Genomic DNA, 16,683 nt, shown 5'->3' on the forward strand with positions numbered 1-16,683 from the left:
AGTCTTAACTTGAATCATAAAACAAGAGTCATGACCCCGCAATCAATTCCCAGACTTGAGCGAGTTTACAGACCCAGATCTCCTTGAATAAAGGAGAGGCCAGGACTCCTTAAGAAAGAACCATTGTATGCTGCCAAAATGTATACCATTAGTCTTTCTTCCAGTCTTTCTTAAAGGGACCTACAACCTTTTACCAGAGTGCCTGTGCAGGAAAAAGAAAATAATCAGACATTTTGAGGACTTCTGGACATTGGCTCTAAACTGATACCATCCAGGAGACACAAACATCGCTGTATCAGAGTACGGGCTTGTAGAGGGCTTGTGGAGTTTTAGCTCAGGTCCATTTCACAGTAGGTCCCCAAACCCATCCTGTGGTTATTCCCCCAGTTCTGAAAGCGTAATTGGAATAGACACACTCCAGCTGGAAGCACCTCTACATAGGGAAGAGGAGCTGGGCCCACAGTTGTGAGGGCAAAGGTGTTGAGGTAGGAGTGGCTGGGGAGGGAGGAGGACTGTGAGGCCGCTGTGTTGCTGGCCTGTAAATTCTGCTAATTCCTCAATCATGGGACCCTTCTGTCCCCCATTCCCTATTGACAGGCCAAGAACCCCAGCTCTGGAGTGAGGTCACAGGCCTCTGCAGGGGCTGCTGGCTTACTTGGTGGGTCCTGATGGCCTCAGCTCACTGCAGCCTCAGGCAGAGCACTTAACCTTCCTCTGTCTTTGGAACCCCGTTTGTCTCTGGTGGAGACAGAAGAGCCATGGGAGGTGGGCAGAGGGTGACAAAGATGCATGGACTATGAGGTCCCCTCACATGGGAGGCCAGAGATGGATAACCACAGGCAGGATCTGTCTGCCAACGGCCTGGTGGAGGATGGATATCTCACGTGTAATCATAAATTATTCTCCATTCCCTCCTCCTGTGGGTTACACCATAACCTCTCGTCTGCAGCCCCAGTTCCTCCTTGAGAAACAAAAGACTCTTTGAGAGCCCAGCCCCTTCCACTCTAATGCAGCCTTCTTGCCAGGGTGGCAAGCCAAAGGGTGCATTCAGGGGCAGACGGCTCCGGGTGTTCTACCATTACTAGCCAATATCAGCTTGCAGGCTGTGCACCTTGGCCAGTGCACTCCAGGCAAGGCTACGTGTGGAAGAAAGAATAAATCTGTCTGGGCCCAGTTCATTGTCTCAGAGAATTACTCAATAAACGCTTATAGAATGGATGAGTGAATTGACGATGCTTGGGACCTTTGCTCACCCACAGCTTTCTTTTCTTCTGAATGACAAGTGCTGGGGAGAACTGTGACTCTGGTTGCGTGTGACTGGTTGTGTATGACTCAGGGCAGGTCCGCTGGGAAGCCCCTGACTATGTCTGAGGGTAGGGAAGACAGGTAGGAGAGTGCGCCCGGGGGAGTCACCAAACCAGATAAGGGCCGCCATGCGCCCACCCCCGAATGGGTCCTGGTGGGAGCCCAGCATGATTGCTTTCTTCCAGGTCCTCAGGTTCTCAAAATCCCCTCTGGGCAGTGGGCTCAGAGACTGTGAGCAGGACTGACCGGCAGGCGGCGTGCTCGCCCCACCCGGCTGCAGTTTCCTGGGGCGCCCGGGAGCGCAGAGGCGACAGTCCCCTCCGCCAAGCCACCAAACGTGGTGTGCCAGGGGCGGGTATGTGTGTGTGAGAGGGGTCGGGGATGAGACACACAGGCCGAGGCCTCCTGACGTCCGAGGGTGCGAGGTCCGGTGGAGTCGGGGCCCCATTTGGTGGGCTTCACGAAAATGACGAGTCCAGGAGGGCAGTTGAGGCTCCGGGTCTCCCTTCCTGAGTCAGCCGAAGAGGGAGAGAGATCGGCGGTGGTGGGAAAGAACAGGCGGTAGAAACAGGCGGAGAGAGAGGGAATGGAATGGGGGACACGGGTGGAGGCAGGACGCTCCCGGCCGCAGCCCATTCTCCAGGGCAGCTGGGTGGGGCTCACCTGCACTGATGCTCTGGCCTCCTCTCCCAGGGGCCCTTCTGTGCCCTCAAATTGCATCTACTGCTACTCTGACCCACTGGGGGGCACCAGGTTCTAAGGTTCTACCTCCCACGCATCTTTGCCGATTTGTCTTCCTCACAATAGTGACAGCTCCTAGCTAGCCTCATCCAGTCAATGTGGTCTTTGCAAAAGAGTCGTCAGACCAGATAACTTCCCTCAGTGGTAACCACAGGCTCTGCTTGCTGGGGTCCGGAGACCCCAACTCTCCAGCTTGACTTCTCATTCCATAAATGACAGCAGCGTTATTTATCATAACTGTGTTGTTTTTATGACCCATACCCCCTGCACCTTCAGCAGCTGGGCCTCTAGACAAGACAGATTCCATTCTAGAAACATGCTCCTGTGTTCCTGCCTTCTCGAATTTGCTTTTTCTTCTTTCTCATCCTCTAACCCCCAAGTGCCAGAATCCTCCTAGAAGCCTTTTTCGTGGCTCTGCCCTAGTGGCTCTCTCCTTCCCCCACAATATGGGGGCCCTGGAGAGGTCTCCTGTATGTGTGCACGGGCTGGGTTCTTGGTTCTCCGTTGCAGTTTCCACCCTACCCCAGGTCAACAGCTCCTCAACACCAGTGACTAGGTACATTCATTTCATTTCCTTTCCAGTTGCCGAGCCCTTGGGAGGCTGCACGTGGTAGCATCAGATGACTGTAGGTATATCAAACTGTACTGCCTTTTGTCCACTTCCACTGCATCCCATCTGCACAAGTGTGTCCTTGGTTTGGGGAATGAAGGCACCCTAGACTACCCATTACCCTACCCTGGCCCTGGGTGCTAGAACTTTGCTTAATGGAGCTTAGAGGCAAGAAGTACAGGGAAGACATTTGGTGGGCTTCCTGTGACAGACAGGAGGGGGGCTGCTGGGGAGGGGGCTGAGGTGTTACCTGCAGATAAGCTCCTTCCTTCCCAGCCCCTCACCCACCACACCCAGCGCCTGTCTCCAGGCATGATTTGTTCCTTGTAGAACTCTGAGACTATTCCTGGTTCAGTTCCTGGCTTCATGTCTTATCATGTTTCACCTCCAACCAGGACATTTACAAGCTACTTTTGGCTTCAAAAAGCCTGGCAGCAGCATTGCCAGAGGGAAGAGACAGACCAGAGAGGAGATAGGGTCCTGTGGGGTTTGCTCCCCAAAGTGCACAGGCCTGTTGCCCTGGGATTCCTCTCCCACCTCTAACTACAGTGCCTTTTTGCTTCCTTAGTCTCGAAGAGTGGTGTGTGTTTGTGTTTGTGTGTGTTTTGCTGGGCTCCCATCTCTGAGCCCAGGAACCCCTGATGTGTGTCTGGATATGGAGGTGGGGCAGGGAAGCTACAGTCAGAAGGAGGACAATAATGACTTGTATAAGGGACACAGGTGGGGTCATTGTTCTCTGAGGAGAGAGTAGAGGTCAATTGTGAAGGTCCAGTTGTCAGAGCAGGAAGCTTCAGCTTAGGGAGTGCCTAGCTGAGGAGGGGCAAGGAGTTGGAGGCACTTGCCCCAAGATGCTGGGCACCAGGCTCTGGGTTCTGGGTCTTCCAGAGCACTGAGCTATATTTGTCTGTGGTCTGTCTGACCAACTGTGGAGGTGGGGTGCTTCCCTGGAAGTGAGGGAGATGGACTGCATCTTTCCTTAGGTGCCTCATCAGCTGACCAGGCTGGACTTAACTCCTGGAAGTAGGTCACTAGTGTATGGGGAGATTCAAACTTAAGGCTTCCCACACTGGGGCGACAGTGGTTGGGACCTGATGGCAGGCCTCTGAACCTCCCTTTTCCTTCCTGTGCACAAACACACTTACACATACAACATACACACGGTCCTATGTCCTTTGTGCGGCATGGGGTTCTTGAGGCTGAATCATGCTCCTGATAGAATGTGCTCACTGTCCCCTTCCAGTCCATGGGGCCCCTCACCAGGGTACAGATAAACAGACCTGGCCACAGAGCCCCAGTGGCCTGATGTGGGGTCACTTGGATGATATTTAGCCCTTCCCATGATGCTCAGGGACTTCCGCTCTCAGAGGTTTGGCTTGGGACTGTGAACCCAGGGGAGGGGTTTAAGAGTCCTGTTTCTGTGGGACCCTCTTCTCTTGCCTCTTTATACTCACCTCGGGGATAAAGGCCCTTACCAGCCCTCTTCTTTTGCAGAGCTGGGACTGCCAGCCTAGAAGGATTTCCACATTGTAATTAATTGAGCTGGGCAAGGCTGGTGGGCAAGAAGCAATTTGCAGGGCCCAGCTATGCATCCTGGAAACCTGGATACCTTCCCTGTCCTGGAGAAGCAGGGGCCAGTGGCAAATGGCCCTATGTCTATGCTGATCCCTCAAGGAAGATACAAGGGTGCAGGTTAGGGCCTATTTCTGCACAGGAGAGAGGTCTGGCTTTTTCTGGCAAATGCTCCAGCCCTAGGCAGGCTTCCTGTAGGTGTGTGGCCACTCCAAGTGGCTACTGAATGGGAGAAGGCCTCCCTTCTCCTAACTCCTGGCCAAGGGAACCTTTTCATGGGTACCTCCTGACACCGGGAATCTTGGAAATCTTATCTTTCATGGCAAACTTTTCTGTGCCACAGTGCCCTAAGGTCTAGCTGGTCACCAGGAATAAGACCTGGGTTCTGGCAAGCCAGGATGGCTGGTCACCTTGAGACCAGGGAAGGCTTTCCTTTCTAGTTTTGTCTTCAAGGAGGGCAAATTATGAAGTACTCAGGGTGAGAGCAGCTTCAGGGCACCCTTTCTTGTGCTGGGGTCACTGTCATATGTCCATACCTCCTTCTCATGAAGGGCTTAGGAGCTGGGTACCCAGAGAGGTGGAGGCCATATTACTTTTCTTTTATAAGGTAGGAAGGTGAGGGTCAGAGATAGGATACCTGCCAACGTCACGTGCTTGGGTCCAGGGGTGGGGCAGAGCTGGACATAAATCAGGCTCCCTCCAAAGTCCTTGCTGTGAGCATTGTACTATGCTGCTGCCCCTACCCCAAGGGATGGGCTCCTGACCCCCTATCTTGTTTCCTACCTAATTAGGAACAGTGGGCTCTTGGGGTGGGTGGGGAACATGGGTTAGATGTGTCTTAAGGGCCCCTCCCTGGGAGGAAACCACATCCTTTATACACTCAGGCAAATCAGGCATCCAAAGTGGAAAAAAACCCACATAAATCAAGGACAGCTGGGCCCGCCCTCGGCCGCAACGCCTTCCCCTTGGAATTCCAGCAGGCTGTGGGAGTGGGTCTGGGAGGTGAGGGTGTGGTTCTCATGGAGGGAGTTCCTGGAAGCCCCTCAAGTGTGAAATCTCCCCCAGCTGTCCTCCATGGAAGGGATTATTAAATACTTTCCAGAGGGGGGAAGCTTTCACATCCAGCCCAGGCTGGGGGTGCCCGTCTTGGGGACAGCCTAGTAAAAAGGTAGAGAGGGGCATGGGAGAGGAGCTTACATGTAGACTGTTTTAGACACACACACACACACAGTCTCTCAGCAAGCACTCATGAGCTCTCATCATGGTTAGGCATGGAGAGGGGAACAAGACTGACCCTGTCCCTGCCATTGCAGAGCTCATGCATAGGTGGAGGAGACAGATGGGGATCAAAATCACCTGCAACAAAGTAATTATAGTCTGAAGGGAATACATAGGTGGGCAGCAGGGTCATGAATCTGTGAGGCCAGGCTGAACCTTCCTCCTATCATGACCTTACTCTCCAGGACTCCCTCCCTAGACTTGCCCTCTCTGTCCCCTTCTGCTCTGGTTGTCCTTGTCATTTCCTCCAGGGATGCTGTTTACCTGACCCTGTGACCTGAGCAGCTCAGCACACCCCCTCTCCCAAATTTTCCCCCTTCTTGGCCAGTAGGCCACCACATAAAACCTGACTATTTGCATGTCTGACAGCTGACCTAAAGAGGATGGACAGATGGACCTCTTCCTGCCCAACCTGTGAGGGCAGGGGGTCCAAATAAGGTGAAAGGGCAATTGAGCTCTGGCTATCCTAGACCCTCAAGGCAGAGGACCCCTGGGGAGATCCAATGGGGCAGAAGGGACTTGCTGACCAATTTCTTGCCCTGACCAGACAGGGCATGATGTGAGTGACCTTCTTAGGATGCCCCTATGGCCTGGTCTCTTTTGGTGTCCCAATGTCACTTTTCATTTTGTGACTCAGAGAGGAGAATCCAATGTCCCTAGGTCACACAGGAGGGGGCCATGGGGAGCTAAGGCTGGACCTTGGTGGCAAGCAGGGCAGAGGCAGAGTGAAGGAGCCACTCAGACATCCTGGGGAGGGGGAAAGCAGCAACCCTGTGTGGAGCATGGAGAGGCAGTTTCTGAAATTCCCAAGTTTAAACTTCAGAAAGACTTTTCATGGAAGACTAAACACAGCATTACCATCTGACTCAGCAATTCCACTCATAGGTATATACCCAATAAAAATGAAATGTATGTTCACATAAGGACTTGTAAATGAACGTTCACAGCAGCATTATTCACAAAACCCAAAAAGTGTTAACAACCCAACTGTGTATCAGCTGATGGATACATAAACAGAATGTGTTTCATTCATATAGTAGAATGTTAGCTATGAAGAGGAATGAAGCCCTGACACATGCTCAATGTGGATAAACCTCAAAAATACCGGGCTAAGTGAAAGAAGCCAGACACAAAAGGCCTCATGTTGAATGATTCCACCTAATGAAATGTGGGGAACAGACAAATCCATAGGAATAGAAAGTAGATTAGTGGTTGCTGGGGGTTGCAGGAGGGGAGCAAGGTAAGTGACTGCTAATGGGTATAAAACTGCTTTTTAGGGTTATGAATATGTTCTAAAATAGATTGTGGTGACGGCTGCACAATATGGTGAGTATACTAAAAACCTCTGAATTCTACTCATTAAGTGGCTGAATTGCACGCTGTGGGAATTATATTTCAATGAAGCTTGTTACTTCTGAGTCAGGACTAGGGTTTCCCCATCTTACAAAGAAGGAACTGGAGGCTCCAGGTGCTAGCCTGAGGCCAAGTGCTAGATGAAGGCCGGGCTGGGCCCAGTCTCAGGCTGGACCCTGAGGGCTGGTTCCCACTTGCACCAGGGTGGGCCTTGGACTCAACCCCAGTTCTATCCATCTCCCCCCACTGCAGAGCCTTTTCCACAACACCTGGGATGCTGTCCTGCTCCTCGCTTGACCATCACCTCCTCAAGAGAGTCTTCCTGACCTCTCCATTCACATTCTTCCACCAGCGACCATAATTAGAGTGCCTATTGGGTGCCAGGCTCTGTTAGCTGCTGGGCCAACACAGGTGAACTAATGTCCCAAGGCTTGTCCTCCTGGTGTCACCGTATTTGCACCCCCCCTCTCACCTGGAGGGAGGGGATTTGTTGCCAAACTGTCCAAACCAAGGTTCTTTGTCACTGGATGTCACTCCTTTGCCCCCAATGCATTCAGTGTCCTATTTTTCTTAGTAAATTCCTTCTGGAACAGTTTCAAGCAGATGTGAGGGCCTAAGGAAAAGACATTCCTCAGCGAGGGGAACAGTATGAGCAAAGGTTAGAAAGTGGAAACGACTATGATTGTGTTGGGGCAGGGAGATGGAGGAGCCACCAGGGTTTAATGCTGAAATTTGTAGCCCCGAGAGGGGGCTGCTGGGACTGTGGGGGTGGGGTGGGTGGTGCTGCAGGTGGAGTGGGACACTACCAGAATAGCTGTAAGAAGAACCATCCTGTCTAGAACAAATCCTGTTTTAAGCTAGACCAGAAGAAGATTGTCCTTTGCCCCTGCGTGTGACAGCATGCACCCCAGATACTGCTGTGCCAAAAACCCAACTACGGGGTTCCTGGCTGAGTCTTGCTCTGACAAACAGGTGCAAGCCTGGCATTTGGGACCTGGGGTGGGGCCCCAGTCAATGGTCTTCACCCCATTGGCTCTGCATAGCCCCCTTTGGACAGGGCTGCCTCTGTATGGGTGCTCTGGAAATCGTTGTGGGTCACGGAGGCTCCCTGCCCCTCAGAGCCACCGCAGGCTGGTGGGACTTGCCCTGATGTCATTAGGCTCAGATGCCATTAATGAGAAAATCCCAGGACAGAGGCCTCTGGGTATCAGCTGGAGAGACTGGCTGACCATGTTTCCAGGGAGGCTGGGCTGGACCAGAGGTGGAGGAGAGGCCATGGGTCCAAGTCCATCTCAGCCTGGGGCTGTTGCTCAGTCTCTCAGAAACCGGCTCTCCTCTCTGCCTTCTTTCTCTGTGCTGTCCTGGGGGTTCAGTGAACTTAGGGGTGTATAAAACTTCTTCAGAGTGTCCAGCACCCAGCAGGTTCCATAACTGAGTAACCCCTGAACCTCACTGCCCTTAGAGGAAGTTCCTAGCACAGCACCTGGGCTCCTCCTTCTAGTTTCCACAGCACAGGTCTTCTGAATCTTTCAGACCTCCAACAGAAGCCACTTTGCCAGCACCAGAGATGGGTCACTGACACCCCATGGGAACACCAGGTGGACTACGCTGCACAGACAGATGGTGTGACACTGTAGAAAGGTCAGGAAACTGAAGTCTGAATTTCACTGGGCCCTTGGGCAAGACGCCTGTCCTCCCTGAACCTGTCTGTCTGACTCTATAATGATAATCCATCCTACTTGGCTAGTCCTCTCCAGCCAACAGGGTTGTGAATTTGATGAATGACAAGCCGACTGTCAGCGAGGTGCACGCCATTCCTGCTTCAGATTTTCCGGGGAACCCCTCTGTGCACTAGGTAGGGCTCAGGTCTACGTGCCTTCTTGGTTTACTCGCTCAGCCAGCGCATCGGGATTCGCGAGGGTAGGGATCGGCCTTCAAAGAGTTAGGGCTGCGGCCTGGGTCGCAGCCCTTTCACTGCCCTGCGTCCGGACCCGCCGCAAGGGTGAACACCTGTAGCGGAGAGGTCTGGAGCCCAGGATCTCCAAGAGGGCGCGCCCAGGTATTCTCTGAGGCTCGGAGTTGCGCCATGGCGTCTGTGGGTGCTGGCGTTACCCCGCGGAGCAGGGGCCCAGTAGGGGCGGGGCATACTGCCCCCAGCCCCGCCCCGCGCCCGCTCCAGGGCTATGGGGAAGCTGGGCGCAGAACATAATCCTAGCGCCGCGGGCTCAACACGTCGCAGACAGGGATGAGCACCCTCTTGCACCCCACGCTCCTAGGCCTGGGCGCGGTGCGGCCGGATGGCAGGTAGCGGCGGCCTGGGCGGCGGGGCTGGGTGCAGCCAGGGCGCCGGGGCAGGGCCGGGGGCCGCGCTGCGTGGGCCCCGTGCACCTCTGATGCTCACAGCGCTGGTGCTGGGAGCCTACTGCCTCTGCACCCTCCTGGGCTGCTGCTCGCCGGCCGCCCGCGTCCCAGTGCCAGCCCCCGCACCCGTGGTACCTCCCAGCGCTGCCCGCAGCCCGGGGGCGCCGGTTCTGCCGGTGGCCAGCGGCCCCGGCCGCCAGCGCTTCCCTCAGGCACTCATCGTGGGCGTGAAGAAGGGCGGCACGCGTGCCCTCCTGGAGTTTCTGCGTCTGCACCCCGACGTCCGCGCGCTCGGCTCCGAGCCCCACTTCTTCGACAGGTGGTACGAGCGCGGCCTTGCCTGGTACCGGTGAGTGCCCCGGGCCTTTCCGCCGCATCTGCTTCTGTGCTCTCCCTGACCGGTGCCCTCCAGGCAACAGCGTGGGTACGCGGCAGGGAGAGGTCTCAGGCAGCGCGGGCTGAGACCAGCCTGGATGGGTGGGGGGCCCGAGGCTTGGTCACTGACCCGAGGCTCCGAGAAACTTTGAAAACTCCAGGGGAAGCCCTGGTTTGGGGCTGCTGAGGGGTCTCAGCAAGACTGAGGTGAGTGGGTGCGATCCAAGCTGAGAAGTACAATAGTTTCAAGCTAGTGAGGTCTGAGGATCTTTAGAAATTCGTCAGGCTTAGTCACCCTCCCCTGCTGGTCAGTTTCCTTAGGAAGTGACCTCCAGGATCTCCACAGTCTCTTAGAAAGTGTCTGCCTCCCAAGACTCCTGATTCTGGGAAGAGAAATCCTCGGTGGTCTTGAGGGTCTGGATAAAGTCTGGGCTTTAGGAGGAAGGAAGGTACCCTGAATCAGTGCTCAGGGGCGAGAACTGGGACCCCAGTTTCATGTCATGAGGCTCTATAGCTGCCCTGCCCCTACCCGGGATGGCGTTGGGGCATGGTGTGGAATGTGGGGGAGGGAGCACCCATCCCCAGATGAAACAGCCTGTTCTGGGGGCTGGTCCACCAGCCCCTCCCTGTTCAGGTTGACACTGAAGGCCTGGGTATGAGACCCTGCCTGCTGCTTCCATCAGTTGCGTGCAAGCCTGCACTGTCCCTTCTTGTGGGGGAAATGAGACTTACAGATGGAGAGTGAGTCACTCCACTCCCTGAAAGCTCTCACCTCAGCCCCTAGTTTGGGACCAGCCCCTGTTGGGCAGAGAGGAGCCTGCCCAAAATCACCTGGTGAAATAGTAGGGAGTTAGGGGAGGCAGGACCCAGACTCTTCACCTCCAGGTACACCAGCTTCTTTGTTTCCAGATTCCTCACCCCACCCCCATTTGCCTTCTTTGCCTTTTGCCTTAAAACCACTCACAGGTTTGGAGGAGCCCCAGTGAAAACGGGAGTTCTGGCTCCTGAGCTCTGAAGGATTGCTGCTGTCGGGGGATCCTAGGCAAGTTGAATGGTGATGGGAGGGAGGTGAGTCCATCCTTGAGTTCAAATGGCTGCATCTTCAGAGCTCAGAGAGACTGCTGCCCACTCTGACAGTGCCTCTGGCATCCCAAAGCATCTCGAACCCTTCACTGCTGTGGAGAGGAGAGGGAAGAGGAGAAGAGGAGGTGGGGGTAGTAAAGAAGGGGGAAGGGTGTGGGAATGTGGAAGACAGATGGTTAACTGTAGTGGAAACTTCAGAGACCACACTGATCCCAAGAACTTTGACTACAAGGAGCTGAGGGGAGACCCTGAGCTGGGCTAATGGGTGGGGTGGGGGGCTGCAGGGGAGACTAGAATGGGTTTAGCCTTAAAGGGTTCTCAAAGAGCCAGGGATCCTGAGACCCCTTTCAGGCTTCCCTGGTTGCATGCTCTAGCTCTCAGGGACGGGTCTGGGGAGGATGAGGGCCTGAGAGGCTGCAGGCACTAGACCCAGACTGTAGGCCAGACCCTCAGCTCTGGGGAAGATTTCTTGGGACAGTGAGGTGTCCAAGATTGGAGCCAGGGGATTCATGAGTGAGTTTAGCTCTGGTAGAGGAGGGATGTTCTCCTTTCTCATTTTTAGAGCCACCTCCACTGGGGGAAGCAGTGGGTACAGAGGATGCAGAGGGTCAGGTCATGGTGGCCTTGCCCATTAATCCAGAGCTGTGACTCTGGGCTGGCTAGTGCTGACCTCTCATTGGCTGATGCACAGTGAGCGGGAGCTGAGCTTGCTGAGCTTCTGGGGTGCCCTCAAAGGGGCCTACTCACCGAACTCATCCCAAGAGGGCTGGATGCTGTTCCCACCTCAATTCTCAGAGCATGAGATAGGGTGTGGGTGCAGGGGCTCTGGGAGCAGAGTGCCTTGCACATGTGGCCATGTGCTGACATGTACAACTGTGAACTTTGTGTGCTTACGGGTCCTGTGCCTCTGGCCCATTTTTTCTTTCAACCTGCTCTGAGTGTGCAGTGAGTCTCTAAAAATGCCTACCCCTTCCCCAGCTGCAAGGAGGGTGCCCAGCCCCTGGACACGGTCTGGCAGTTTTGTTTCCTCTCAGGACCCTGGGCTGAGCCTTCAGGAGTGCAGAGCCTTGTTTTGGGTGGAGGGTTAGGGTGGTAAGTAGAAGAGGAGCAGCCAGTACCCCCAGCTGAGTTTCTAGGACACCCTCTTCTTCCCACTGAGCTGTGACTGACCTCATTCCAGGCAGTGACCCGAGCCCTTCCCATGGCCTTGGCAGGTGGGTCCTGGGGCTGCCCCAAGTTGACCTTGGGCTAATCTTTCCCCCTCCCTGGGCCTCAGTTAACCAATCTCTCAGACTCTTGAAGGTCCTCTGTCTTGGGGACTCTGATCTCCAAGTGCCCCCAAGCTCAGTAAGCATTTGCTCATCTATTCATTCACTCACTGAGCATCTTCTGTTTGGCAGTGTCCCAAGGTCTAGTCAGGAGAGCATCCTGCCTGGGGGCAGGTGAGGTTATACTTTGACCTTAGTATTCAGGAAAATGAGAGGACACAGGAGGGGGTGCATGTGGGGGAAGCCCCTTGGCTCCTGGGGCTAAGGCAGGGACTTGTGGAATCTGAGTATGATGGGGGTGGGGGACCCAGCTTTCTGTGGGGCTTTTCTCCCTGTGTTAACCTGGGGGAGGCTCCTGTGATTGGGGAGCAATGCTCTACCTCAGCACCCTATCGACCCATACAGGAACCCTAAATGGTTTTCTGCTGGGTCCCAGTCCTGGCTGGATGGGGCCCAGGGTGGCCTGGGACATGAGAGGGATGAGACCTAGGAGGGAGAGTGGCCTGGGGGTGGATGGAAGCCTCAGGGAAATGAATGGGGAGAGAAGGTCCGGGGAACAGCCTGTCAGATGTTTGCTGTGTGAAAATCAGAGTTCTGTTCCTTCCAAAAAGAGGTTGTGCTCCTGGTGTCACCTGGTGGGACAGGATGGGGTGTCAAAGATGGGAAGGGTGGGTCCTGGAGTAATTAGGGCTGGTTCCTTTCCTGAGGAGGGCAATGAAGGGAGGGACAATGACTGCTGATCTAGCTGGCAATCTGTCTGTTCCTGCTTTTCTTAGTGGGTTTCAGCAGTGAGGTCCAGCAGGGAGACTCCCCCTCTTTTGACTTCATCTCATGGAAAGGGAGATCCCCTGAGCTGGCCACCCCAGGCTGCAGTCCTGGCCTCAGTCCTTGTTAACACCTGAAGTCTCACCAAATTTATCCCAGAAGGGCTGGGTGCTGTTCCCACATTTATTCCAAGGGCACCAAGCAGGGCATGGGTGCAGGGCTCCGAGAGCAGAAGCCTGGCTGACACCCTACCTTCCAGCAGCTGTAGCCCGGGGATAGGAGTGCTGTGGGTCAGTGTCCGCCCCTACCCTGCACTGCTCACTCCCTCTCTTAGCCTCAGTGTGCCTGCTGTCAAATGGGGCAGTGAGTGAGCTGGAGGGAGATTTCCAGCTCACTTTGTCACAGTAATGGAGAAACATTTGTCACCCACCCCGTTTCTCCATGACTTCTGTAGATCAGCTCTGCCTAGGGCCTTGTTTTGAGGGGGTGGAGGAAGCTTCCAGAGCCAGAAGATCATGCAACTCACCCATCTCCCCTGAGTCCAGGGGGTGGTCTCTGGGGAGCCACTGGTACTCCTGGGACTCATACACCAAGCACCCTCCAAGCCAAGCACCCAGCATATGGGTCTATACCTGTGTGTTCACACAGCTTGAGTGTCGTAGAGGGGCTCAGCAGGAAGAGGAAACTGGGGTCCTGCCTCACAGGAGCTTGAGTCTTGGGGTTCCTTAGGCTGGATGAAACCTAAACTCTGTCCTGTGTATCACCTCCTGGCTGGGGCCAGACCTGGAAGTTGCCAGTAAGGGAGGGGCAGTCCCCTTGGAGGACTGGAGGCAGAGTAGGGCCTTGGGCAGAGACTGTCCCCTCTGAAGGCGCAGGTTCATAGCCTCTGCCTCCATTGACCTAGTTTCTGGCCCTCTCTCCAGTCCTCCCTTGGAGCTATTTGCTCAGCTGGCCCTGCAACACTCTGCCCCGCCTCTGCCTGCAATACCTGGCTGGCAGGTGAGGCTTGACTTTGGGAAACTGCTCAGGTACCTAGCCTGCCCAGAGTGGTGTTCAGGAAGGTCTCCCCCAAGTTTGGGGCAGTCAGGATGCTGTTATCAGCCAACTTTTCCAGACGCTTGGTATTGGGTCAGTGCCCCACTGCCCTGATCAGAAATGTTGCAGTCACAGCCTTGCACCCTGGGGTCTGAACCAGGTCTGAGAGGCCCTGGCTGCTGGGGTCTTGGGATGGATCCTCAGGCCACCTCATTCACTGTTCTCAATGTGGTGGGCTGTGCTGTGCTGGGCTGGGCTGGGCTGTGCTGGGCTGTGCTGGGCTGGGCTGGAGGCGTTCAGCATTTGAATTGGGCCCAAGTCCGTGAGAATTAGCAGGGCTGTAATCAAAGGGTGGGTGTGGGGAGGCTAAGCAGGGGAGGGAGTGAGAAAAAGTGCGGCTGTCTTTTGTTGGGACACTTGTCAATAATTAATGGCCTAATTTAGGGGATACCTTCAGCCACTTAATGAAAGTGTGACCTGGGGTGATTACAGTGTAGGGGTATTTGGTGTGGGGAGGGTGGCAAGACCAGGCTACTGGCCTTTCTGGTGCTTGGTTTGGGGTAAGAGACACAACAGTGTCAGGGTTGGGGACAAGTCTAGCCAGGGTGGACAGCCTGGCAGGATGGGCCCCCACTGCCAGCCTGTTCTGGGGCTGGATAGTGTCACCCCATGTCCCAGGCTGCCCACCCTGGCACTTTAGGATGGGTGGGTCTAGGTGAGGGGGAGGGCTCACGTACCTTGAGGTTTGCGGCTTCTTTGGGGAAAGGAGAGGTAAGTCTCTGGTACCTGGGACTGGTCTATAATGGGAGAGCTTGAGAGGGAACAGTAGCCTCTCATGTCCACCTCTCCTTCTACATGACCTGCAGGAGCCTGATGCCACCCACCCTGGATGGGCAGATCACCATGGAGAAGACCCCCAGCTACTTCGTGACTCTTGAGGCCCCTCACCGCATCCACAGCATGTCCCCGGACATGAAGCTGATTGTGGTGGTTCGGAACCCTGTGACTCGTGCCATCTCTGACTACACACAGATGCTCTCTAAGACCCCGATCCTGCCCAGCTTCCGAGCCCTGGCCTTCCGTCGCGGCCGGGGCCCTGTGGACACAGCCTGGAGTGCTGTGCGCATTGGCCTCTATGCCCAGCACCTGGACAACTGGTTGCGATACTTTCCCCTGTCCCACTTTTTGTTTGTCAGCGGTGAGCGCCTGGTCAGTGACCCAGCTGGAGAAGTTGGCCGCGTGCAGGACTTTCTGGGTCTCAAAAGGGTCGTCACGGACAAGCACTTCTACTTCAATGCCACCAAGGGCTTCCCCTGCCTCAAGAAGGCCCAGGGGAGCAGCCGCCCCCGCTGCCTGGGCAAGTCCAAAGGCCGGCCCCACCCCCGAGTTCCTGAGGCAGTGGTTCAGCGTCTTCGGGACTTCTACCAGCCCTTCAACCAGAAGTTCTACCAGATGACCGGCCAGGACTTTGGCTGGGACTGAGAAGCCAGGCCAGCCCAGGCCCTGCCTGGGGATATTCAGTAACTTTAATTTAAGTCTGTCGCCCAGGCAGAGCAGGCTGTGTGTACATTCTGGGTAGAGAGAACTATTTAAGAAATAAAGTTTGGATCTGTGTTCTTTCACATGACCTTGAGGGTTGTGGGATGGAGGTTGAAGGTGCCATTGCTCAGGGAAATGATAATCATACCATCTAACTCTTGCAATTCTGGGTGAAATTTATTTTGTAGTCTAGTTGTAATTTTTGCTATAGTTGTGTGCGGGGGCGAGGCGTGTTTACCTATGCCTCCATCTGACCGGAAGTCACATACCAGCTAATTCTAATGGGCATGGTTGGAGTGCCAGGAGAGGTCCTTAATGCACCCCTTGAGGTGTGCAATGAGCTTGGCCACATGTCACACATGAGAAACCAAGGCTCAAAGAGGTTTAGGACCTGCCCAGGGGCACACAGCATAGTCTTGGTGTCTCTGGAGGCCATCCCAGAGTTCTCTTCCCAGCCCTGAGACACTAAGCTGGGTTGTCCCATGTACTTGATGAGGAAACTGAGGTCCCAGGTTTGCACTTGAATGGGAGGGGGGCAGGATCAAAGCTAGGTCTGTCCAACTCTTTGGGCTGCACCCACAACTTTAGTTAATTTGGCGTCCTACTGCCCAGTGGATGCTCTGTCCCGGAAACCTGGTGCAATTGCTGCACAGTGAGTGTGAAGTGACTACTGGGTGCAGTGGGTGGTGCCTCTAACAGTCTTCAATATGCTCCCCACACAGCCCTTCACTGCCTACCACAGGCCAAGCCCACAGCCCCCCCCCCCCCATACCACAGGGCAGGCCCAAGGCCCTCATTGTTTCAGTTCTATTGTGTTTACCTGACTCCCTGGAGGGAGTGGGGATGGGCAGAGATGGAGGCTCATCTGCAGTCCAGCTCAGCTCCTAACCTAGTGACACCAGGCTGAGGCAGGCTGGAGTACGTGTCCACCTCTCTACCTCTGTGAATGCCAGACTCCTCAGTAATGACTGTTACCTGCTTCTGGTCACAGTGCTGTCTTCCAGGTGCCCGCCAGTTGCACTTACAATGACCTCCAGGGCTCCTTGTGTCCAGGCCCAGCACACCCAGGCTGCCCTGGGCCCTTGCAGGATCTGGCAGCGGTGGCCTCTGCATCCCAGGCATTGGGTCCTTGCATGTAATGTGGCCTTTGCACCCTGGGCTACTTGGAGCTGCACCCTATCCTGGGCTCTGGGGTCAGAATAAGGGAGGGTTTTCAGGGGAGTAGCAGTTTGTTAGTCACCACTCTCCTCTTTGGCTGACAGCCAGTGGCCCCACCAATCACCGAGGCCACTGTCTTTGTCACATGACTCACCCACGGTGCAGACTTCCAGTCAGCTGATGTTGGTGTATGAGAAGAGGCTCGACAGGTGGTGGGGAGAGAGATGGGGGCATTTGTCTCTA

General features: G+C 55.0%; 1 protein-coding gene across 1 annotated transcript; it reads left to right on the plus strand.

The window, feature by feature from the left end:
* The first annotated feature begins 8,607 nt into the window (after positions 1-8,607).
* On the plus strand, positions 8,608-15,365 carry HS3ST6 (heparan sulfate-glucosamine 3-sulfotransferase 6). The gene is made up of 2 exons (XM_090277265.1): positions 8,608-9,566; positions 14,610-15,365. Exons 1-2 carry the CDS (start codon positions 9,154-9,156, stop codon positions 15,223-15,225), a joined length of 1,029 nt encoding a protein of 342 aa, XP_090133391.1. The 5' UTR covers positions 8,608-9,153; the 3' UTR covers positions 15,226-15,365.
* Positions 15,366-16,683: the final 1,318 nt, after the last annotated feature.

The sequence above is a fragment of the Furipterus horrens genome, unplaced genomic scaffold (assembly GCF_987537825.1).
Source record: "Furipterus horrens unplaced genomic scaffold, mFurHor1.1.pri manual_scaffold_5, whole genome shotgun sequence".
NCBI lineage: Eukaryota > Metazoa > Chordata > Mammalia > Chiroptera > Furipteridae > Furipterus > Furipterus horrens.